General features: G+C 36.6%; 1 protein-coding gene across 2 annotated transcripts in view; it reads right to left on the bottom strand.

Moving 5' to 3' along the window:
• Positions 1–370: 370 nt before the first annotated feature.
• Positions 371–26966, bottom strand: part of LOC121384933 (chromodomain-helicase-DNA-binding protein 1-like) — a 66897-nt gene continuing 40301 nt past the window's right edge. For both annotated transcript variants that reach the window (XM_041515426.1, XM_041515433.1), the window contains exons 27-40: positions 26324–26451; positions 24679–24893; positions 22938–23080; positions 16192–16324; positions 15568–15718; positions 13365–13463; positions 11959–12351; positions 10824–11002; positions 10209–10317; positions 8368–8504; positions 7065–7244; positions 6524–6625; positions 5872–6084; positions 371–5272 (exon numbers count right to left, since the gene is read on the bottom strand). In XM_041515426.1, the coding sequence (XP_041371360.1) occupies positions 5149–5272; positions 5872–6084; positions 6524–6625; positions 7065–7244; positions 8368–8504; positions 10209–10317; positions 10824–11002; positions 11959–12351; positions 13365–13463; positions 15568–15718; positions 16192–16324; positions 22938–23080; positions 24679–24893; positions 26324–26451 (2306 nt within the window). In that variant the 3' untranslated portion in view covers positions 371–5148. The remainder of the gene's footprint in view (positions 5273–5871; positions 6085–6523; positions 6626–7064; positions 7245–8367; positions 8505–10208; positions 10318–10823; positions 11003–11958; positions 12352–13364; positions 13464–15567; positions 15719–16191; positions 16325–22937; positions 23081–24678; positions 24894–26323; positions 26452–26966) is intronic.

The raw sequence follows: 26966 nt of genomic DNA, 5'->3' as shown, positions 1-26966 counted from the left end.
AATCACATTATAAAGAAAAACACAAAACAATATTTTTTTTAAATTCATAGTGTTTTAGTGTGTCATCATTATTACACATATTTACATAGGTACATTTTATACAAATAATAACGCCCCCATCGTGGGCAGCTGTACAACAGACTCGGATTTATCACAACTTCCAATATACAAACAACACGATACACCGCTCAACCTTGCTCACAGAGTTTCACACTGGACTCAACGAATGTGGTTTGTGACTTTCTACAGTCTGTCAAGAGTTATAGCCAGTGCCAGAGAACCAGTTAGTAAAACACTGAACAAGGCACTTCAACATCTCAATAGTTTGTTGGTGATTTTTTTTTTTCTTCATAGCTGACAGCCAACCATATTTTCAACAAGTCCCCCTTATTCTGAGATGAAAGTGGGTTACAAAAAAAAGAAGTAGTAGAAAATGTTATTATTATCGAGTAACGAGGTCAGCCCTGGGTCTAAAATGCCGATCCCCATTCAGGACCAATGCAAAGTGTAAGCCGAAACTATATTGTAAGTTTTGGAGTTAGACTACCCTTCATTATTTCCTGCACATGCACCTGAATACATGGTCAGTTACCCCAACAGGAAACTATAGCTTTCATGAACACAAGTAGTATGTCTAAAAATAAATACATGTGTATTTTATTTATCGATCCGATACATACATTTAAAACGGCAAGTTGGAGTTGAAATAGCATTGCACTTTGACAGGGAATGATCTGTTCTGGAATGAAACTTAATCCTAGCTGGATATAGGCATACAGTGGGGGAAAAAAAATCGTCTGCAATCACTTTGAGGAGAGAAGAGCAATAATGTGACGAACCAGTGTTAAAATTTTAACAGGTAAGAAGTGTTTAAGCTCCCTCTCATCAAACACAAATTAACAGTGAAGTTTTTTATTAAATAGGTAAAAAGTTAATTGTAAAGAAACCAAAGGATATAATTTTTAACAAGCCTCAGTTTTGCTATATTTTGTTTGACCGATTAAAACAGGTGTTTGGATATAAATTTTCTGATCAAACTGACTACATTGCAGCACTTTTACAGTAGAAAATGTTTAACACTTGAAATACCTCGTAATCAACCAACTGAAGTGCACAAAACAGATCTTATCCTTGTGAAAATGCTATGAAATGCAACAATCTCAATGTTTCAAACACAAATGGAAGGCTAACACAAAGATGAAACGGAAAATGATAAAAATGAAGAATGATGATGACTGAAAACATAATGGACCAAATTTATGCAGTCTGTTTTTCTTAAACGCAGTTATTTAAGCATTGTTAATGTATGTAGATACACACATGCATGTCAAAAACAGCCTTTGTAAATTGGCCCAATATTTCTGTTTCTAAATGGAGTTGAAAGTCTTGTCACACAAGTTCAAACAAAGCCATGATCAAATGTAAAATATATCTCTGTACAAAGAGTTTGGTAAAAAAATAAAATAAATACTGCTATTCCAGAAACTATTAAATGGAAGTTGATAAAAGCACCAAAACTATTTTTCAGTATCATCTGGGATTTTTATTTTTATTTTATTTTAACCCATTATTTTAATTTCCATTCACTGAATAACTTCTTTTCTTCTTTTTAATTTTTACTGTATACTATTTTTGGCAGTATGTTTATGTTCATATTGTCTTTTATTGTAGTTAAATAAAAAGAGACCTTAATAGCACAATTACTTAAAATGACAATCTGGAAATATAGGGTTTAAAAAAATTAGGGGTGGGAATACAAAAAGGTCTTAAAACAAATCAAAAAGATGGCAAAGGTGCAATTAAATGCTAAATTCAGTTCAGTTTTTAGTTAATGATTAAAAACAAGCTAAATTACCTAATTATTGTTAGCGAACTACAAAATGTTTTAGCCAATATAAAATAACAATTGCGTGGGACTGTTCTGTTTTTACCAGTCATTTTGTTGATTTCTCTCTGGATATTTGAAAGCCCAGAACAGTTTGACTAGCAACTGAATGCCTCTTATAAACAGGTCATTACATAGGGGATACTATACAGTCTCATAGGCAGGCCAGCACATACCACAAAGCTTAATTATGACTATATAAACTAACTGTTCACCTAAACAAAGATTTTGGAAAAGATTAACAGGTTGGCCACACATCTTTGGCACAATGTAGAAGACCAATAGCCAAAAATAAATAAACAATAAATAAATGGGACATCAACGAAAAATACCATCCGACACAACTATTATTACATTTTACCATTTTTCAACGTTTTGTTAAAAAAAATTAAATTCATTAAACATGAACAATTTGTGCTAATATCACCACAAAATGTAGAAAAATAAAGCTAGCCTGCATAACTTCAGATGTAAGGATAATCAGCTGACCAATATATTAACAAACAGTACCACCGACTAAAATGTGATATCCACAACTGATCATATAATAAGAAATAAAATATTCTTTTTTTTAATAATAAATCCCAGTGTCTCAATTTTATTGATCACGCGCCCACTGAACATGTTCAATTACAATTATAACCACACTTCAATTTCTGCTTTACACCATTAAATCTAAAAGTATAAAGGAGTTTGAATTCATAAGATCATAGATCCTGGCCCAGAAAGAAAAACAACAAGATGAAAGCTAAATGTACCCAGGTAGAGCATGCTACTTAACAGATAAGTTAATTTTTGCAGTGTGCTCCGTTTTATTTTGACATTTCTAGTCCACAGTGTTTGGTTATAGCTTTAACTGCCTCATTTTTAATCCTAGTAATACAATGTTATCAACTAGCTTCAGAGTTATAAAATACTAACTGCCCTCAATTTTATCACAAACCAATATTATACATCAATACTCTATTGATATAATTCTCCATTCTTTGTTGTTGTTTTTTAAAAAGAGTACTTTTTAAGATTTTAGTTCAATGAATATTTAACAGATTTTAAAAAGTTGAAAACAAAGCCTCTATCATCATACTACAGGTCAGGGTGACAAATGGAAATTAACAATAGCCAACAGTTTCATTTTAATATATAATAAGATTTCAATTAAATCTTTAGCAGTATAGAAATGTAAAATGTTATCACAACTAGTGAAGTGCAGTCTGTTCAACAGAGACCAAAATGAAAACACCATTAGTTGTGACAACTCTAAATAGTCCACAAAGTTTGTCAAAGTTCTAGTTTTGTAGAAAATTATACGATCATTACATAAAGATCATCTTGTCCCATTTGAAAATCTGCTTGCAGACTTCCTCATCCCACTTAAGGGACAAACACTAGTTTTTAAATACTAAGGTTAGTTTCTATTTGTAAAAATGAACACTAACTTTGGTTAATTTACAAATCTGTAACAAATTTGGATACAACACAGTGAAACAACAGCCCAGGACATTGAAATACCCTAAAAATAGACGAAAATGTTACTCCACAACAGTTACTTCTCAGATGCATCTGTGTTTTTAAAAATAAGAAAAATGCATTTGTGATATTAGAAACATCAGAATGACCAGAAATACTTCAGTTGTATGGAAATGGATAATCTAAACAATAAAAAATAAGTAATGTTTGATTTCAGTGATCATAAATGGCTCTAATAGTGAAAAATATGCCTTAGTGTTTAAAAACTACGGTCCGTCCCTTTACTGAATGACAACTCTCACTCATGTTAGGACTCTCACACATTCACACTTGGAACACAGAAACGAGAAATCACACAAGATTAAGTAGATGATGACTAGTTCATGAAACCACATTAATACAAGTGTTTCTCTTATTATTCATAGGGTTAGATCAAATCAACTTCTGAATAAGAGAATTTCATTAAATTACACTTTTCGATGGGAAGTTATTTTATGTTCTGAAGGCTAAAAAATATGCCTACCCACAAACATGTTTATTCTCTGCTGCATTTCCACAAGTCAAGGGTTCATTGAGGAAATTATTCTAAACAGTGCTGGCAAGCATGGGCATAATACAGACTACCACAACCAACAAATTACAAAGCAGTACATCTAAGCAATTACTTTTTTTTTTTTACTTCCAACAAAACAGTCCTTTTTTCAGTTAACATTACAACACATTAGAATATATTTCTGTTTTAAATGTTTTAAACATAAGACCTACTTGTGGAAGAAAACCCTTGACTTGTAAAGTGCTCAAACTTGAGCGCAATACATTATAAGTGAAAATTTTGTCATTATTAACAAGTTTTGCAATAAAAACCGTAACTTTTTAAAAGCCCAACTTCAAGACATTCAACACATCAAGTACAAGTTTATCAACTTGCGAAGAATAAAACTCAAAATAAATTCATCACTAACAATTTTCACTTTAAATTTCAAAAATGTTCGCAAACCTGTGCAATTTTTTAAAAAGAAGAAAAATTCAGAAAAAATCATTCTAAACTGCATTAAATTTTCGAAACCAGTCAACTGGCCTGGTAAATGTATTGCATAAATCTGCTTTCACCCACAGATATGTGAAATGGCGATCCCTGAAAGACATGTGAATGATTTCATGATGAATCATTAATGGGGCTCCGTGTGGATATTGTCAGGTCTTTTCCTGTTAAAGACGTTCTCTTGTGCAAACCAGCAAGGTTTGTCCATTTAGTCAGAGCATCTGCACCAAAAACCACACAGTAGTTATCTGTTCTTAATCTTTCTTCACTCGCGAGACACACCGGCACATACATTCCTGGTGCAAATTTGTAATGCAGCCTACACATGTTCCTGGTAAACTTCGTAACGCAGCCTACACACATTCTTGGTACAACTTCATGAAACAGCCTTTCTAAGCGACGTGTGCGACACGCCACAGAGACAGTGGCCTGTTAATCACAGTAGGAATGGATTTTCTAGAATACGTCTCCAAAGATCTCACGCTGTGGAAATTTGTATTATGACTTGAACACCAGCCTCAGCTTGTCACTAACAACACGAGCAAACCAAGAGCTCCTCAACTTCCCTATTGGTTTCCATGGACCTGGACCACGACACAGAAGCATTCGACTGTTGTCACGGTTTCCATGGACCTAGAGCCCCACGAGACAAAAGTGCTCGACAACTGCCATCAAGGTTTCCAGGTGACTTGGACCATGGTGCAACCTGAATGAACTTGTCTCATGTCAAGCATTAAGTTCTAGCACACAACCTTCATACATGGGGCGGGTTGTCTGGCTCATGGTCTCTGGAGAAGGAAGACTGGCGAGAATGCTGCAGGCGAGGGTCTTTGTGCGATCCTGATGGACGTGCCATACTGTCCTCGGATTTTCGTTTTCTGGAGGAGAAAAAAAAACAAAAAACTATTTACTTGTTCTACACCCAAAATTACTTGTCTCTGGCAAATACAGTAAGCATTGTGATAATTATTGATAGCAAAAAGCTGAAACCAGATGAAATTTTTTAAATTCCTGTGACATTATTCTGCAGGCTTTTTTCTGGAATTTCAGCAAAATATGCATTTTAATGAGAAGTACATAAAAACAACTTCTGCTGCTTTGATTGTACCACTTAACCTTTTGGCTTCACTACTGATGTTTTCACTCTTCCTAAACTTCTCTACAATCTAACAATTAACAGGATTAGAGTTATACGAAACTAATGCTAATATACAGAACAGGGAACATTTTGTTCAGTATCGCATTGCAATTTGCTACACAAATTTCAGAGATTGCTACACAGTTCTAAAAAGTTTAATATTAGTTGCTACTCAATTTTCAATTGAATACCAACTGTCGCCAATCAAATTTTTTAAAACAAAAGGTTCCCTGTCTAGGAATATACCTAAAGAAACTGTTAACACTTCCGATGCCATATAACCGTAAATAAAATGTGTTGAGTGCGTCGTTAAATAAAACATTTCTTGTCAAAACTTACCTAGGAAAGTCGTCCCCAGGCCGCCCACCACTGGAGTAGCGGTTGTCGCGGCTGTCACGACTCTCATCCCTGTAGTGGTGGCCGTACTCGGGGTAGTTGTGACTGCTGCGGTGAGAGTCAGAGTAGTAGCTGGAATGCCGTTCATCACCGCCACGCCCATACGATCCACTCCCAGCATAGGGCTGGCCGCCCGCATGCCGGTCATTATTAAACCTGCAGAGAACAAACGACACAATATATACATCATATGGAATCATCACTATTATGAGGGGTTACCAGTTATGAAATTGTGCAACATTTAAAATTTTTACAAAAAAATTTCAATTCAGTGAGTAAAATTCATATAATGTAATGTTTTATTATCAATTAGTCAGCCAACAATAATTTGGAAAATGAAAGTTAAAGAACTATTGTTTAACGTCGGGTTTACCTGTGATAAGAGTCTGTATGCAATTCGTTTACCTTGATAAAGAGGTTTTAGGCAATTCGTTTACCCGTGATAGGAGTGTATGCGATTCATTTACCTGTGATAAGAGTCTGTATGCGATTCGTTTACCTGTGATAGGAGTTTGTATGCGATTCATTTACCTGTGATAGGAGTAGGTACGTGATTTGTTTACCTGTCATAGATGTCTGTATATGATTTGTTTACCTGTGATAGGAGTCTGTATGTGATTTGTGTTGTGAAGAATTGCCGTGTCTGGAGTCGTTTGAATACCGCTTGAACGGCTTGGAGCTGCCTTGGTTATAATGTCTGCAAAAGAAATCCAACAGAACATGCATTTAAGAACAGATTACATTTGGTACACTTTACCGAGTTTTAAAACATTAATTGTGACATTATGACCTTTTCATAAAGATTAAGTACAGGAATTTTTTTACCACAACTTTAAAATTACAAATATGGGGAAAATATGGAGATTTCATTTGAAACATCAGGGTTACACCAGCAAGAGCTACATTTCTGTAAGAGACACCATGCTGGATTGGTTGATATGTAGAGTTGAAACTTACTTGGACCTAGAGTGAGATAACCGTAAAAGAAACAGAGTGCTTCAGCCAGAGGTATTGGGCTACAAGGACCACTGTGATAGCCCACAATACAACAGATATTTTTACTTCGAGAATCAATATAAACTTTAAGTTCAGAAACAGATCTCTGTATAACAAATTGGTATCTCTGTGCAGCCTACCGGTCTCTCTGCGGTTCCTCTGCTCTAGCCAGTGGACTGACGTGTGTCCACATGTCACCGGGACTGGAACAGGAATCCATCTTGGCCGCTTCTTTCACAGCCCCAACCGGTGTCCGGTGTAACGAGGAATGAGCTGAAGGGTGAGAACTCGAGTGATGTTTGGGACCATTAGAGGCTGAGCTGTAGGAAGGAGAAATAAGAAAAACATCACTATTAGCCACTTTTAATGTCTGTTTTAACAATACCAAAGAAAGAAAGAACGTTTTATTTAACGATGCACTCAACACATTTTATTTACGATTATATGGCATCAGACATATGGTTAAGGACCACACATATTGAGAGAGGAAACCCTCTGTCGCCACTTCATGGGCTACTCTTTTTCGATTAGCAGCAAGGGATCTTTTATATGCACCATCCCAGACAGGGTAGTACATACCACGGCCTTTGATATACCAGTCGTGGTGCACTGGCTTGAGTTTAACAATACCACTACATCACATTGATTAATTATCGGTTATAGAAATGTCAAGCATTTGAAACATTGGATCTTTTAATATGCCTTTTCCTACAGACAGGACAGCAAATATCACATCTCTGCTACATCAGTCATAGGACATTGGTTAAGCAGCATTCTCATTATAAAATGTGTCGTGTGAAATAGGACATGTTCTATCGGTATGACTCCGACATGACTGGTCATGTAAGACTTATGTCGCTCCGATGTAGGCATTCTCACAATACGATTTGATGGTATGCAACAAGTCGGTGCGACTAATCGCATAATGAGACCACCACTTTAGGCATTAGCCACAGAGGTGTTGTTACAAGTATATTTATAGTCCGTTTTGTTTAACACCACCACTAGAGCATATTAATCTATTCATCAAACCATTGGATGTCAAACATTTGGTATTCGACATAGTTTTACAAGAAACACGCTACATTTTTCCATCAACGGATCTTTTAAATGCATGGTCTTACAAACAGGATAGCACATACCATTGTCTTTGACATACCAGTTGTAATACACTAGTTGTAAAACTACAAGAAAAGGATACGAATATTGGTTAGACACTTCAGCACACATTACAAGTGTGCACTTAACACATTTTTGTCTATGGTTACATGACTAAGAACTACGCTACTTTTTTTGCTATTAGTAACAAGGTATTATATGCATCATCTTACGTACAGTTCTGGTTAGAATGAGAAATATCCTAATGGGTCCACCAACAGGGATCGATCGTACATCAGCCAAACAGTAAACAGACACATATTTTATTTAGTACAAGAAACGTACCCATCTCTTGAGCGGTTGTGGTCCTTGTCGTGGTCAGACTGGTGTTTCTTGGAAGGAGGTTGATCTTTGTGCAATCGTTCAGATTTACCGTGCGAACGTTTTGACACCTGCGAATCACGAGAATGTTCTGTATGGCCCTGGGAGAGAGAAAGTAAACACTGAGGAATAACCTACTGTGAAAACAAAATGCTACTCATAATAATTTTTCAAATCTGCAAATGCTATGAAGTACTAGTTTTAAACTCAGTAATGAGTGTGTTACAAACACAAATCTGGAAATGTTTTTAATTAACGATCTGGGGCCCAATTCACTAAACTCTCGCAACTTTGCGATCTCGCAGTGCAATGCTAAAAGACTTGCAAAGAGAATGCTTTGTTGTCTAGCTAAGAGAGCTTTGTGAATTAGGCCCCTGGTATTGGGATTTCCCTAGGGTTAGGGTTTCACAATACCTTTGTGAATTAGGCCCCTGATATTGAGATTTCCCTAGGGTTAGGGTTTCACCAATCTAATTAAAATTAGCTCCACTATTACATGTGGATCTAACACCAGCCAGTTGGAGCTCATGTTCACCAATCAAAACCTTACTTGCAGAATCCTGCCAGTGATTTAAAAATAATTTGAAAACATTCCCAATTATCCTGAGGGTATACGACATGTTTCGTGTGAATTACGAATGCCTTAAAACACGTTTTATTTTATAAAATAAATAATTTGTAATGTAAAACTGAAGACTGATAACCCACCCCGTACGTATTGGTATGGTTCGCTGTACTGTGGCCACTAAAATAGATTCGCCCAATATTTTTAGAATTTATATGTTCCCAAATAACGTTATAAAAGGCGAAGTGTGATTGGTCAATATTTAAATTATTATTTACAGACGAAATGTTACAGGACATTGGGGACTACGTAGTGTTGTTAGTTTTAAATCACTGGCAGGATTCTGCAAGTAAGGTTTTGATTGGTGGACATGAGCTCCAACTGGCTGGTGTTGGATCCACATGTAATAGTGGAGCTAATTTTAATTAGATTGGGGTTTCACAATACCTTTGTGAATTAGGCCCCTGGTATTGAGATTTCCCTAGGGTTAGGGTTTCACAATACCTTTGTGAATTAGGCCCCTGGTATTGAGATTTCCCTAGGGTTAGGGTTTCACAATACCTTTGTGAATTAGGCCCCTGGTATTGAGATTTCCCTAGGGTTAAGGTTTCACAATACCTTTGTGAATTAGGCCCCTGGTATTGGGATTTTCCTAGGGTTAGGGTTTCACAATACCTTTGTGAATTAGGCCCCTGGTATTTAGATTTTCCTAGGGCTAGGGTTTCATAACCATCACAATGGTGGCAATCATTCAGAATCAATGTAAAGTATCAGCCGAAACCATCTTGCAAGTTTTGGATGGAGAATATGGAAACTTTTGGACAAACAGCACAATACCTGCAAACACTGTACAGACAAATTAAAAATTTAGAATTTTGAATAAATAAAAAAAACTTTTACGTCTCTAAGTGTTGAGGCCACCCACCCCCACCCCCTTTTATTAACTTTTCCCCAGCTAATTCTGACCATGTTACAGTTGGGGAGCCTTGATTTAACGTAAGCTGTATTAAAAAGTGAAATAATATTATTTTAAACAAACATTTACTACATACTTATTGAGTAATTATTTTCGTATTTATATATATATATATATATATATATATATATAAATTTCCACCTTTCAATTTTAGTGGTTTCATGACCATGAAGAAAGACAATTTCCAACAACCAATTTCGTCAACCTACTGGAAAGTAATTTTGAAGTTAATAAATTTCTAATTTTGATTTTGAAATGCTATACCTGAGATCGTTCTTCCACATCACCTCTTTTTTTGACAGCGTGTTTGTACAGTTTGTGCAGTTTGATGTGGTCCAGTTCAGTAAACCGTGCCACAAACATCCACAAGAAACTGAAATTAAACAGGTTACCAGTGAAAAAACAACACCTGTTTGCCGTGCTGCAAATTAATCACCATAGCAAAGACAAAATAGAATTATTTAAAACCTAACTTTAAATAATATAGTGTTTAATGACAAAACCTCAATTGACATCATAATGCACATTTAAGTACTACGAGTTAAAATAAAGCAAAAACTTCTTCTATAGAAAATATAGTCATTCTTCAAAGTTAGTTTTTGTTCATTTTTTAATTGGCAACAGAACCTATGAAAGATACTAAAATATAACATTTCTTTTGATTTGGGGGTTTTCCCTCACACAATTTTTTCTCTCTTTTTTTCGGGTTTCTTTAATAAAACAATTCTTCATTTCTTGTTGATAAAAGAAAAAAACTTGTTCAAATGATAGCCAAATTATTTTAAGTAATAAACTACACATAATGCACACACTACAATATAAACAGTTTCCACCCAATGTTAACATATTATATTGTTTTGTGTAAAAATCGGTTCTTACTTCCTCCACTTCTTAATGAGATCTGGATCGGTCATCTTGCCGAGGTATTCGTGGATGTGATCACCAACCTTGAGCAGACAGCGCCGCATGTGCATGATCTGTTCCTTCTCCGTGAGGCCGTCCTCTGGGTGATCCAGCTGATTCAATGCTCGCTTCACCGGGCGCATCTCGTCTTTACACTGAAGTAGAACATGTCATCGTTACAAAGATAACACATCTCATCGTTACACTCAAATATAACGTATCATCCGTACACAAAAATAACACCTTTTATCTTTACACAAACACTTTATACATTTCGTCTTTACACTAAAATGTAAGGTATACACTAAAATGTAAGGTATACACTAAAATGTAAGGTATACACTAAAATGTAAGGTATAATCTTCATACATAACACCTCTCCATCTTTAACTAAAATAGAACATATCATCTTTACACAGAAATAACACATCTCGTCTTTACACTAAAAACAGAAATTATTAAACGAGCTTGTGTTTGTAACGAGTCAGGATTTTTGTATTGCCTAAGCGAGAGTGAGGGCAATACATGAATCCTGACACAAGTTTCGTAAAATCAGTACAACTCACATGCGAGTGTAATAATTTCTTTATTATCCATATTATTATTGTTGTTTTCTTTATAAATAACAAGACCCAACTCGAAATGTTTCAGCCACAACAACGAAATGACATAATATTTCAAATGCAGTATGAGCTAGAACTGGGCAAACAACGTCATATTATTACGTTTCTTTCCAAAATTACCTCATTACACTTGTTATATCGTGTGTGCTTCATATGATTATTAACTCAGTTAAATTGAACCATGTGAATAACAATATAACGTATCAACTTTACACCGAAATAACACCCATCATCTTTACACTAAAATTTAACGTATCAACTTAACAAAGTAACACATATCATTGTTATATTAAAATTTAACATAATACATATCATCCTTTAAACTAAAATACAATTTGTGACTATTTTTATTTTAGAAACACACTCATTGATAAACATAAGGTACTTCATTCAAACTATTCAAAAAACACTCGTACACTCAAATTATCTGCCCTGAATCCATACTCCTCGCCACCTCTTGCAAAAACTGGAACTGCAGAGGAACTTACCTGAGCAAATATTTCTGGCGTGAGCTCTGCGTCTTCGCTCTCCTGGGAGATGGAGATGGGTTCGGACGAGGCGGTGAAGTGCATAGGACCAGCTTGGTCTTTGTTCTTCTTGTCTTTCTTCTTGTCTTGTTTCTTGTCCCGTTTTTTCTCATCTCTCGCTCTGTGCGGATCACTCTCACCACTGTCGTTATGATCATGGTCATTCTTTCTTACATCGTTGTCCGAATCTTTCGAATGTCTTTTACCACCGTCCACGACACTGTTCTTATTGTCATTCTTAGAATGTTCATCGTCCGAACTAGAGTCGTCTTCCTCAATCTCCGCTTTCGATTTAAACTTAGCACTTTCTTTTGGCTTGGATTTTCTCTCCTTCCTTTCTTTCCTAGGCTTAGGCTACAAAGATGAAAACAAAATTGGTAAGAAAAATTATCTGTCATCTGCTATTAACAATCTTCAACTTGGTTGTCCTAACCTTCTGACTACTGCAGGCGAGATATCTCGCCCGACGTCACGTCAGTCGATATACTGTACACTGTATACAGTGCATTCCCCAATTCATATTTCCCGCCGTTTTGCACACGACACTCACCGGAAACGGAAATATAATTAAATGGGTTTTTTTCAAAATGGTGGTTTTTGTTTTGATTTTTTCAATTGAAAATACCTTGAAATTTTGAGTTCAAAAAGTGGTTTTCGGCAAGTATTTTCGCTTGACAACAATGGCGGCACGTCGCGGTAATTTTCAGGGATCGATAGCTGATTGTAACAGCTAATTTGATAATATATTTGATCGTTTTACCAACAACGAAAATTACCAAATATTTCAATATGAATCGTAGTTCGGGTTTAAAAAAAAATTCTGGTCAGAAAACCACTGTTATCGGGAATAATGGACATAAATACTGGACAGCTGGCCACAAATGCCCGTAAGTAAACAAAACTTTTTCGATTTTTTGCCTAATTTTAATCACCATTAGCCGATCTAAAATAATAAAAATTAAAAAAAAAAGACACGAAAATAATACTTACCGATTCATATATGAACTTTATTTCATGTATTTATAAAACATTTAAGTGAATATATGTGAGTAAAAATTATAAACTTGTACCCACTCAACGTGATTTTTTTACAAAATTAATCCAGTAGTCTAAAGGTTAACTTCATTTTTAAGGGACATTTAATTTTCACAATTTTGATAAATGACAGAACTAATTTGCTACACATTGTCTGTGCCTAGTTAATTCTTTTCATTTACTTTATTTTTTATTTTATCAACTGTTAAAATTGGGCAAGTGAATTTTTCATCATGGCCAGTGAATTTGTAAATCCACTGGCCCATGGCAAGTGAATTTTTTTTTTAATTCTAGAAACTCTGACTAAATAGATTAGTATACTGGATACTCACTTCATTTTTGGTTTCAGTTTGCCGCAGAGCTTTCAGAACATACTCCACTCGCGTCTGCAGGTGTTTACACTGAGGCTTGTGCATCCCATGAGGAAGAATCTGAAACAGTTCACAGAACAGTTGACAGAAAATTGTAGAACATTTTTATGAATACTTAGCTGGACCTCAAACAAATGGCAGTTTCCCCTTGTGCTAGTATACTTAGCCGGACTTCAAACAAATGGCAGTTTCCCCGTATGGTAGTATACTTAGCCGGACCTCAAACAAATGGCAGTTTCCCTGTATGGTAGTATACTTAGCCGGACCTCAAACAAATGGCAGTTTCCCCGTATGGTAGTATACTTAGCCGGACCTCAAACAAATGGCAGTTTCCCCGTATGGTAGTATACTTAGCCGGACCTCAAACAAATGGCAGTTTCCCCGTATGGTAGTATACTTAGCCGGACCTCAAACAAATGGCAGTTTCCCCGTATGGTAGTATACTTAGCCGGACCTCAAACAAATGGCAGTTTCCCCGTATGGTAGTATACTTAGCCGGACCTCAAACAAATGGCAGTTTCCCCGTATGGTAGTATACTTAGCTGGACCTCAAACAAATGGCAGTTTCCCAGTATGGTAGTATACTTAGCCGGACCTCAAATAAATGGCAGTTTCCCCGTATGGTAGTATACTTAGCCGGACCTCAAACAAATGGCAGTTTCCCCGTATGGTAGTATATTTAGCTGGACCTCAAACAAATGGCAGTTTCCCCTTATTGTAGTACACTGGTCCAAACATTCCAACAGCCAATGGGATGGCTTAAAATCTTCCAATGAGTCCTATTGTGTGTAAAGCTTGGTTTTTTGGTGTTTCTTTAAAGAACACAATTATTATTTAGAGGCATTACAGGTTAACATCTCTAATAGTGTTAATAGTCACATGCTAACAAAATATCTTGATTTCTTAGTCTACTATAAACGTTTGTTAGATAATGCAAAACAGAACACATCCAATCTAAACCTACTGTCCAATTTCAAATGATGTAATTTAATTAAGACTGTTTTTGGTTTTAAAACTGTTTAACTCTTTCACCACGACAGGCCGGTATACCAGCTTGCAATACCAGTGCCTCTCACCACGACAGGCCGGTTTAGCGGCTTGTAACACCTGTTCATATTTGGCGCCGAGTGACGCGTCAATATTATAATTAGACAAAATCTCGCGCGACCTTAGCTGCCGTGTGACACACTGTAATGGCTGCGCCCATGTTCTAGCGAATTTTGAATGAGTTTTTCCAAGTTTATACTGATATTCTGACTGTAATTAAACATGAACCGAGGTGACGAAATTTCGTCTGTTGAAAACAATGGTTGCGATTCAGATGACGGGTTTTCCGATGAAGAAATGTGGGATATTATGGACTTTGGTGCATTTGATTTAATCGAGATTGGCGATCGTGAACGAAATGTCATTAAACATGGCAATTTAGAAGAAAATGATACCGATGACGAGTTACAAGATGACTTGCCACTGTTTTACCACGCGCCTGAGTTTACCTGGACACATGAGCCATATTCGGTTACCTGCAGATCAACGTTTACTAAAAATCTGGGGCCCGTAAAAGTGTTTGACGTCAACACAAACGCCATAGAGTACTTTTCGCTATTTTATTCCAATACAGTGTATGGAAAAATTGTGTAATTTACCAACATGAATGCCAAAAAAAAGCGTGATACAGATCCTGCTAACAACAAAGGTGTGTGGTATGATATTTCTGTTGATGAAATGAAAGCTTAATTTTGCAAAAGCATTGTAAATATATATTTTAAAATTATAACTGTAATGTTAATTAATTAATTATCCAACAAGAAAAACATTTGTACTGGGTTTTTTTTTAAATTACCAGTCCTACCTACTCAAATAGGCGAGTAATATGCATAGTTTACCTGTAATTACCAGATTTATACCTGTTGAATCTAACATTTTGAAAGTATTATTTTTTTATCTAGACAGCCGTCCATTCACCTTTCTGGAAATGTATAGCCTATAACTAAAATTAATGATAAAACAAGTAGTTTTATCCTTTAACAAACATGATCATAAATCTGCTATTTAAACTCAGTGTGCAGGGAAGGTCAAGACTGTAAAACTTAGTGGTGAAAGAGTTAAGACAGGTGCACTGTAGAATTATTTAATTTAATATAATACTGAAAGAATTATTTACCTTTTCATGAAGTTCCAACTCGGGATCCATCTTGATAGCCTCCCAGCTTCCCATCCCGTACTCGTACACTCCTTTCAGCAGATTGGAGTCATCCTCTACCTCCCAGGGACAATCCCAGTGGACGGCCTTCAATCTGCACGTTAGTTGGAATCTGCACAGAAACGTAACCGAATAAAGTCTCATCCTCTCGGTTTTAATCAGTTTTATGGCAAAATACAGTTACATATTTGACAGATGAATTTTTTTTATACATTTGTTTTAGAAAAAGATTTTTTTAAATTCATATTTAGCAATAAAAGAAATGTGTATTTCTCTTGCTTCAACTTTTAAAAGTATATTTGTAAAAATAAATTTTGAATACATTTTTAAGTAAAGCCAACTGCAATTTAAACAATTATAAATCTTTTCTTCTTTTTTGAAGGTTTTTTTTTTTTGGCTGGTTTCTTCGGGTTGGTTTTTTGAGGGGCATTTAGTGGGTGGGGGTTCGTTGCTAAACATATTCATGCAACTGAATCACTTCTCAATGTTTATGTTTAACAGATGATAGTGTCATTTTTCTCTCGTCTCCCTTCAAACCTCCCCCAACTATTGTCGAAATTTTTTATTTTGGATACGGTTACATACTTCTTTCTCTCCTCCTTGTTGGCAGGGATGGTGTCGGCCAATGGCTGCAAATCGTGCTCTGCCTTGAGAACGGAATTGACATTTACCACAACTCCCGCCAGTTTGAAGGACGGACCACGATTATACTTCTTTCCTGCAAACACAATAAATCACCAAGTGAAGATCAACAGCCACCAAATGGTTCAGCTCAATGTAAGAATGAACAAAACATGAGCACAATTTACAAAGCATGTTTTTGTCTTTTGCATGCAACTTTCAACATTTACAATGCTTAGGGGCAAATGACCCCTCCGTACGGCGTGATTGACAACCGCGCTGGACCAATCATGTTTCACGGTTTAAAATCCGCGGGCCCAAATTTGCTTGGACGCCATTAGGTTAGACAACATAATGTTTTTCGATGTGTAACATTTTTGTATAGTTAGCATTAAAATTAGTTAAAATAATTGTCTCCTCCAACTGAATTATAATCATAGTAAACATATACTTCTGCTGACAAGTGTTAACAGCGATGACAACTATGCGGAGCCTATGATTGATGTAAAATCAGTGTTTTCCTGCGAAACCGTCACATGGTATGATGGTATTGAAAGTGAAGTTTTGCCGAAATCCATAAAAATTCAACCGATATATAAATTCTACGAAGGTAAGAGTTTAAGAATCACTTTCCCTCCAATGTAATGGAATTTACTGACTCATTTAATCAATCTTCTATGTATATATTGTCGTTAAGAATCTGTCGTTAAACTGCACACAGTCAGACGAATGGCCAAAATAAAAGTTTTGGCAAGACTTCCGATCGTTCCAGCATTCAGTTAATTTAGGCTTACGTTAGGTTTAGCGTTAGTGATAGTATTAACAAACATGCTGGAACGTTTGGAAGTCTTATCTTTTTTTCCTTTTCTTTTTGTTTGCATGTGTGTAGGCATGAGTGTGTGTATGTGCTTTTGTGTGTGTGGGGGGGGGGGGGAGATGGGGGGGGGAGATGGGGGAGTGAGGGAGTAACCTATATGGTTGTGAGCTTTAGGGGTATAAGGAAGTATTGTCTGGAAAGTTATAAATTAGGCAAATTTTATGTAGGGACCCTGAAATGTTTTGAAGTAAAAACAAAAATAATAATAGTGATTTTTTGCAATCGGAACAGATCTGCTGGTTACGGTTTTTCGGTTTGATTCGATTTAAGCTAGTGCATCACGACTAGTATATCAAAGGCTGTGGTATGTGCTATTCTGTCTGTTAGGTGGTGTATATATATATAAAAGATACCTGGCTACTAATGTAGCAGGTTTGCATTCTAGACTATACATGTCAAAAGTACAAAATGTTTGACATCCAATAACTGATGATTAATAATTCAGTATGCTCTAGTGGTATCTTTAAACAAAATAAACTTTAACTTATTCATTAGTCCCCCTCCACCCCACCCCTCAATTAAAACAACCCAATTTTACCATAACATATATTAAAACAATTCCTCACCTAACAGCAGATCAATTTATAATAAATACTGGTAAGACATTTTATTATTCCTTTATTGTTATTCTTAGAATTTTCAACTTAATGGTTTCTGCCAGAGGCTACTGAGGTTAAATTTATATACCCTAAAATCTTGGAAATTAACAGATATATTTTTTAATGTTTAGATAAATGATAGTAAAAGAACAGCTGTTTATAAATGGTCATGTGCTTGAAATGTAATGTCCTAACCCTAATTTCAAAACCATAACCACCTAGATGAGGCACTTACATCCGTTGTTTTTATTACCTACCCTAAATATGATTTTCTTTTGGAGACAGTAGTTTTGTTTTTCATCATTATTTTATACCCCAAATTTTAGCAAAGCATAGGCATTTTTCTTCTTCCACATGTCATCTTATATGTAGCTTTGTGCAACTTTCTAATAGAAATCAAATAACATCATCAAAGTTAAATACATTGTTCACTACTTTTCTTAATTTACTGCTATACTTTTTAATTTTATACTTTGTTTAGTCACATTGACTTTGTTTCCTGTTAAAAAAAATGTTTTCCTAAAATTAAATTAAACTTTAAATTAATACAACGATATGTAATTAAGTTACAGACTAGTGTACTTTTTCAAATGGATGTGAAATACTTAACATGTTTCTTTTTATATATTTCAGCAACTGGACCAATGGATGTGGAGTCATTGATTAGGTGTCAAAAATGAGATTCTGAAGACAAACTATTAAACAAATTACATTGCATCTTGATATTGAGAACAGAATGATAGAAATAATAGAACAGTTCCAACTGATATGTGAAAGGAAAACTGGGGCAGGGGGTGAAATTGCTGCTGAAAATGAAACACTTTTAACAATTTCATTTAATACAAATTATGAATTTTTTTTTTTTTTTTTTTTTTTGTGTTCGACATATTGCTGCTAAGGAGTAATTCAGACATCCAAGACTTGGGAATCAGTTGACACCACCCATCAAATGGTAATCCTTAATTGCTCAGTTAACTACAAGTTTCGAGGATAATGATTTGGAGAAGGATGCCACAGAAAGATACATTTTTGAATAAATATATTTACCTGTACCAGATTGCATGGGATTAATATGTAAAGACCCTCTCTTTGAGAAAAAAGAAAATGTTAGGAAGTATTCTCATAATAAATATTAAACAAATTGTGTAAACTGCAATCTGTGGGGTGTTTTTGGGTTTTTTAAAATATATATACATTTTTTAAATTCAATTTTTATTTTGTATTATTATTATTGTTCTGTAGGCATGGGTTGTCTTATAATATTTATTACTATTTTTTATCTGCCTATGCCTCTAAAACAGATAAAGCTTTGTGAGTACATTTTGTGTGACAGTAGGATAACTAATGGGTGATGGGGGGGGGGGGGGGGGGGGGGCCCCAGAAGCTTCAAGTTTGATTCCCAACAGTTATTGCCACAACACACGAGTTTATAATTTATTTAAACACTGTTGTACTGGCTTAATTGGCAAATATTTTACAGACTGTCCAGCTATCCTACTTTTTGGTCTTTGTCCTATTTTTCCTACTTTTTCTTCAGAATACTTTGTTTTTCGTACTTTTTTGTTGGAAAATTCCACGAATTGCTGTTAAAATGTGCATATTCATTGTGTTATTATAAAAGTCATCAGTTATGGGAATTATTTGAATTTTTCTTGGCAGCAAGATTTATCTCCTAATTTGTGGCACCATATAATCTCAACATATTAAAATTACACCCTCAAAGCCAACCTATTTTCCAATTATTAATATGATTATAATGTACAATGTGTATGTATGACTTCAAAATCTATAATATACTCTTCAAAAAAAGAAACGCAAAAGGGTACAAATGGGTTATAACTCCGATTTTATGTTTTCTACCGGTTCATGCTTTGTGAATATAAGGGCATTGCATGTCCCAAACACATTCCCACGGTTACATTCGATAAAACGCAGCTACTGTACAATAAAGTTCCAAAATGTGAATATTCGCAAAAACGCAGCCACGTGCAAACCATGTCACCACTGCACGTGCGTTGTCTGCACGTGCAACATGAACACCGACAGTATAAAAGTGCAGGGTGTTCGCTTGCCTGGCCTCTGTATCTGGCCGACAGTTGACAATCCAGGACATGCCACGTCGCCGACTAGACGCAGGCAAATCCAGAACGGCCGTTGCCAGGGCATTCCATGTGTCCCCAAGCACCATCTCCAGACTGTGGGACCGTTACCAGCAACATGGATCAACACGTGACCTCCCTAGATCCGGTCAACCATGGGTCACTACCCCCGGGCAGGACCGCTACATCCGGGTACGCCACCTTCGGGAACGATTGACTACTGCCACCTCCACAGCCGCATGCAATACCAGGTTTGCGCAGGATATCCGACCAGACCCTTACGGAACCGCCTACGTGAGTAGGAATTCGTGCCAGACGTCCAGTTCGAGGTGTCATCTTAACACCACAACACACGTCGACTCCGACTGCAGTGGTGCCAGATTCATCGACAATGGCCTCAAACTGCGATGGAGACAGGTGTGTTTCAGTGACGAGTCCCGATTTCTGCTCCGACGTCATGATGGAAGATGTCGCGTGTATAGGCGTCGTGGTGAACGTTATGCGGCAAACTGCGTGCAGGAAGTGGACAGATTCGGCGGGGGTAGTGTCATGGTGTGGGCAGCCATTCACACACTGGCAGAACTGACCTGGTCCACGTGCAGGGCAACCTGAATGCACAGGGCTACATTGACCAGATCCTCCGGCCACACATCGTTCCAGTTATGGCCAACGCCAACGCAGTGTTCCAACATGACAACGCCAGGCCTCACACAGCACGTCTCACAACGGCTTTCCTAGAACAACAACATTAATGTCCTTCCTTGGCCATCGACATCACCGGATTTGAACCCAATTGAGCATCTATGGGACAGTTGGACCGACGCCTCCGACAGCGACAACCACAGCCCCAGACCCTGCCCGAGCTGGCAGCAGCCTTGCAGGCCGAGTGGGCCACCATCCCCCGGGACGTCATCCGTACTCTGGTTGCTTCAATGGGCAGGCGGTGCCAGGCAGTTGTCAACACACGCGGAGGCCACACCCGGTATTGACTCCAGATGACCTTGACCTTGGTGGTGTGTCCTATCACTTACTCACAATGGACTAGAGTGAATTGTGAACAATCCTGCAACATTTGGTAATTATCGGACTCACCATTCAATAATTAAATCAATTCTCCAAATGTTACGACAATGTGGTTTTGCGTTTCTTCTTTTGAAGAGTATACATTATGGAAAACTTAAATTAATCATGTTAACTGTTTTAATGTGCATCAGCATTCCTATGCATGTAAATATGTATAGTGATTAATATAGTGTACAGTAATTTGAAATAACTGTATAATGTGACCGTTACAGAAGATTCACATTATTTTTGATAGAACACAAAATACATGTACAAACTAAGCATCACATAAAAAGGTGTTTTGAGCATGAATAATGTCGCTACGTACTGTTTCAGTGCTACTTTTGTTCTACGTTTTCCTACTTTTTCAAGAGTGTGCTAGACAGCCTGATTTTATAAAGAAGGGATGGGGCACCCAAACGTAAACGGCCCTAATATGTCTTGTCAGAACGGAGACGGGCCAATATGTCAGTATACATAACTGGAGGGCCAAAGATGTGGTCCCCACCACCCCACCCTCTGGCTACGCCAGTTGTGATTTTTTTTTTTTTTTTTTTTTTTTGAATTTCGTGTATGGCTTTGGTTTCATAAATAGGGCAAGTGCCGTATATCGGTTGATTCAAGCAGTGCAGCTATGTAAGAATACACCCCCATAAACACACAATCCCACAATCTAAACCACTGCCTGCATAATTTTGGCACAGGCGACTGTATCCTGCTATAGTTTTGTAACCTTTCGTGCATAAAATTATGGTACACTGATTGCATTCCCACCCGCCTTGTATTTCAATGTTACTGCTCACGTCCTTCCCTTTTGTTTTTTTAAACGAAACCCGACCAAAAATAAAGACGGTTTTAAACAGGTCGAGGCCGGGTCGTCGCCGTGCATTCTATTCTCTTGTTCCTTGGCATATCGGGATTCCATTAATATAAGTCGAACAACAACAACAAAAATTAAGATGAAAAAGAAGAAGAAAAAAGAAACAAGACATTTTAATTTATCAGTTCTGACAAGAAAAACGAGCAAAGGATGTTTTAAATGTTCTTTTGGTTGCATTCGATGTTCACTTCCGCGTTCTTGTGCTTCGATAAAATTTACTGAAGTAAAAATGGTTTCGTCGATTTAAATCACGTTGTCATCGTAAATGTACCCTGTAGTGAAATATTTGAATGTCTCCTCTTGTCGGCTTTTTATTTAAACAACGATATTTGTAACTAAATTAAGGCAAAAACGTAATCGGCAGATCGGTTGATTTTGCTATCGACCTATGCGAATTGGCAGCCAATAATGAAAGTTTGTCTAACCTTGCATCACGTGTCACGGTGGGCATGGTTAATTCGTCATACGGAGAGGTCAATTATCAATATTATCACTTTTTCATGCCCTCCCCCACCCCACCCCCCCCCCCCCTCAAGTGTACAAAATAAAATGTTGATCTTTTACCATCTTTTATTGGCAGTTACATTAGATCCACAGAAAACCATAAAACACATTAAAACAATTATCACAACAACGAACTTCAGATCTCGCAGAAAGTCATAAATCAACATTCGCATTTTCTAAAAGCGTACAACAGCAGTTAATCCACTACCCCCCCCCCCCCCCCCCCCCAGCGCACGGTTTGTACGCTTATGTAAATGTTAACAATTGTGAATGACCCCTTACATGCCTGCATTTAACAAAAAACAGTTGACAAATTCGGCCCTAAACTTTCAGGACATACTCCCAGCATACTAATGTATTCTTTACTTTCAGCGTAAAATATGTCATAAAATTTGACTGAATAGTACATCTACACGTGTTTAATACTTTGCAATAAGGTTTACAGAAAAGAAAACAAAATGATATTAGAAAAGAACTGTCCTCTACTTTAACTTTTCCATCTCGGTGCCAGATGGCGCCTTCTTAAATTTTTTATATAGATAGTATTAAATGTTTTTAGTCCCCAAATTAAAAAAAATTGTCACAATGTAGAATGCCGAATGAAATGTTTTTTTACAATCAGCATATTGCAAAAAAAAGGAAAATATCAGTTCCGTTTTATTATATATATAGTTAATGAATATCTGTACCATCAGCACTGGGGTCTTCGGCCATCTTAGCTTTGTGCTCGATGACGCTGTCCACACACTGCTGGTGTAGGAGATTCCCCAGACGCTGCAAGTCTGCCTCAGACTTCTCCTGCAGCTCGGAATCACATGCTATCGAGTCTAGTCTGAAAACAAAATAAATACTTATACAAGTATTTTGAGACTACTGCTGAAGTAATATATATCCCCTACTATTCCCAAATTGTTTTTGTATCTTAAGTTCCAAGGTGCAAGAAAGTCAAACCTGGGGGCCGTTCCACGAAACGATCTTAGCACTAAGATCACCTTAGTGCATAAGGTAGCTATACAATTAAGGTGATCTTAGGGCTAAGATCGCTTTATGGAATGGGGCACTGATCTGTAACAATATGATAAAGTAAGTCCAGAAAAATATGTGGGATAGACGTACTGACAAAAGAGCCGACACGAAACTTATAGTCCCCTCCAGCTGGACCAGTAGGGAACTATTATCTGCATAGTGCTTAATAATAAAATTGTTCTTTAGTTTATTACTAGATGCTGAGAGAAAACAATAATTATCAATTATTGACCATCATTGAGAGCAATATCATGTTTTATGGACCGAAGAAATTGATACTGACCGAGGCCAACGGCAGAGGTCAATATCAATTTCTTCGGTCCATAAAACATATTGCCCAAAATGTGGTCAATAATTGTTTTATTACATAATGTCATCCCTAAGACTCGTACATTCCTGCTTTGTTTATCAGAATCGAAATACGCCAACGCTTATAATTTTCCGCAATGCATTAAAACTGATGGGATTTAGTGACGTCACGTAATCATATGACGTTGTAGACACGCAGAGGAATGCAGAAATAAACAGGTGAAACATTACCAAGACAAAAAATCAAATTCGAGACATTATAACCAGTAAGAGTGTCAAAATCATAATAATAGCAAAATAAAACACAGAATGTGATAAATCTGAACATACATTTATACTGAACCTTTACCGATTACCTCCAAATGTACGTTTCTAAATCTGTGATATATACCATACACAATCTGACGATTACTGACCTTGTTTTGGTCGTATTTGCGGAATTAAACTCAGTACGACTAAAGATATTTATCTTTTTGCTGAAGGACAGCAAAGCGTTTTGTCACAAGCTTGTGTTTGTTTACATTGGAATTAGCAGTTGACGTTGCATTACGTTACCTACTCGTTAATTGGATAGAATTTTGCTTCATCTTTGTTTTCAATGGTCAGGGCAATATCACTTTTGATGGACCGGTGGAACCGTCTCAGGGCAATATCACTATTTACAGACGTTCATGTGACTGGTTTTTGACCAATAAGAATGCAGATATATTTTCATTATGTAATAATCAGAGAGAAAGTATAAACTATATGTATCACAAATTTATCTCGTTTTAAACCCGTCAATTTTAATATAGTGCAAGTATCAAAACATTTGTGTTTTGTTGACATTTTGATTTGACACAACACCAGATACTTCTTACAAAGAACGAATACGACTGCATTACAGATCTATTACACTTTTTTTTTGAGATACCCATTCCATATAAGAAGCCTTGTTATTTAAAACATAAAACAATTGTCCCACATAAACAAGTTTTTGAACAAAAAAAGTGCCAATAACATCAGTCAAATTGAAGCCTTTGAATTTGACAAACATCAGTCTTTTCAAACGACCAATGATGTCAATGAAATCTAAGACTATTAACGGATACGTACCTGGACAGGGGTGCACCAAATTTCTTGTAGGACCTGACAAATCTGCGTATCTCTGCATCTGTGAAACCTTTGATGGCATCTTTACCCGCACGCGGTCGACCGCGGCGCTTGGGTTTTCCATCATCGGTGTCCTCATCACTCACTTCAGAGTCATCGGCGTCATGTTTCTTCTTTTTCTTCTTCCTCTGAGACTCAGAGTCATAGTCCAGCTGAAGCTATCAAGTAACAGAACTATGTTTAAATTCTGGTAACAAACCTATGTTAAACACAACTAGAATAATCTGGCAACAGAATCATGCTATACACATCACTGTTACCTGTGACAGAACTATGTTAACCTTCTGACTACTGCAGGCGAGATATCTCGCCCGACGTCACGTCAGTCGATATACTGTACACTGTATACAGTGCATTCCCCAATTCATATTTCCCGCCGTTTTGCACACGACACTCACCGGAAACGGAAATATAATTAAAGAAAAAAGAATTTTTTTCAAAATGGTGGTTTTTGTTTTGATTTTTTCAATTGAAAATACCTTGAAATTTTGAGTTCAAAAAGTGGTTTTCGGCAAGTATTTTCGCTTGACAACAATGGCGGCACGTCGCGGTAATTTTCAGGGATCGATAGCTGATTGTAACAGCTAATTTGATAATAAATTTGATCGTTTTACCAACAACGAAAATTACCAAATATTGCAATATGAATCGTAGTTCGGGTTAAAAAAAAAATTCTGGTCAAAAACCCACTGTTATCGGGAATAATGGACATAAATACTGGACAGCTGGCCACAAATGCCCGTAAGTAAACGCAACTTTTCGATTTTTTGCCTAATTTTAATCACCATTAGCCGATCTAAAATAATAAAAATTACAAAAAAAGACACGAAAATAATACTTACCGATTCATATATGAACTTTATTTCATGTATTTATGAAACATTTAAGTGAATATATGTGAGTAAAAATTATAAACTTGTACCCACTCAACGAGGTTTTTGTTAAAAATTAATCCAGTAGTCTAAAGGTTAAAAACAACAACCGTAACCCGGTAACAAAACTATGTTAAGATACACTGGTTGGAATGGGGGGTGTGTGTGTGTGTGTGTGTGTGTGTGTGTGTGAGGAGATCCCTGTATCGAATGGCAATCCATCTCATTTCAGGTGATCCTTTACCGTCAAGCTTAATCTAGTCCCGTAATCAGATGAGTGAAAACAAACCAGCATCATCAGTGCGATGAACAGTTAAAGTTTGTTTCGTTTAACAACACCACTAGAGCACATTGATTTATTAATCATTGGCTACTGGATGTCAAACATTTGGTAATTCAGACATTTAGTCTTAAAGAGAAAACCCGCAACATTTTCTTATTAGTAGCAATGAGTCTTTTATATGCACCATCCCAGACAATGGCCTTTGATATACCAATCGTGGTACACTGGCTGGAAAGAGAAATAGCCCAATGGGCCCACCGACGATGATCAATCCTAGACCAACTGCGTTTTACCATTGGGCTACATCCCACCCATCATAGGCAATCAATGCTATGTCCCTTCTCATTCAGGTGAGCTTTTACCCCCGAGTTATATCTAGTCCTGTAATTGGAATTCAGTGAAAACAAACCAAATGGCAAGTGACAACACACACCTGTTGGATCGTCTTGCGACTACGCGGCGGCAGATGCAGCTCAAGTAATTGTTGCTGTCTTTCCTCCTCGTCAACTTTCCTACGAATATCTTCGGGGATGATGTTGTCCCAAACCTGGCCTCCTGGACCTGGAAGAGAAACAATAGATTAGTAAAAGAAAGAAAAAAGTCACATTATTAAACTCATAAAGACTACAAATACTACTGTGTAAGCCCAGGTAGAAGCTAATGCGTGTAGGAAAATGTCACAGAAATTAATTTTTCATAATGCCAGCTCAGTATAGTTCGTACTACAGTTACTTGGTATTAAACACCTGGTTATTGCAATTTGTCTAGATAAAATTTCCAACCAAGATAGCTTGTAATATTACTAGTTTACAACCAAGTTACACAAGTTAATAATATTTTTACAGTTACTACAAAATTAGCTTGTAAAGCTGGGGTCAGTTTTATTCTGTTTTTCGTTCTGATCCCGCTTCCCCATCTATCTGTCGTCCGCCAAATTCGATTGCATTGCAGATATAAATGTTCGCATCTACCAACATCAATATTATCAAATATGACGAACAATAGACATTTGTGGAAGTGGGTGTGATGTAAAATAACTGATAAATTCGATAGCAGTCTACTTACTGTTAGTTAGT

This window comes from Gigantopelta aegis, chromosome 2 (genome assembly GCF_016097555.1).
Source record: "Gigantopelta aegis isolate Gae_Host chromosome 2, Gae_host_genome, whole genome shotgun sequence".
NCBI classification, from domain to species: Eukaryota; Metazoa; Mollusca; class Gastropoda; order Neomphalida; family Peltospiridae; genus Gigantopelta; species Gigantopelta aegis.
This window is presented reverse-complemented; position numbering and strand designations above follow the sequence as displayed.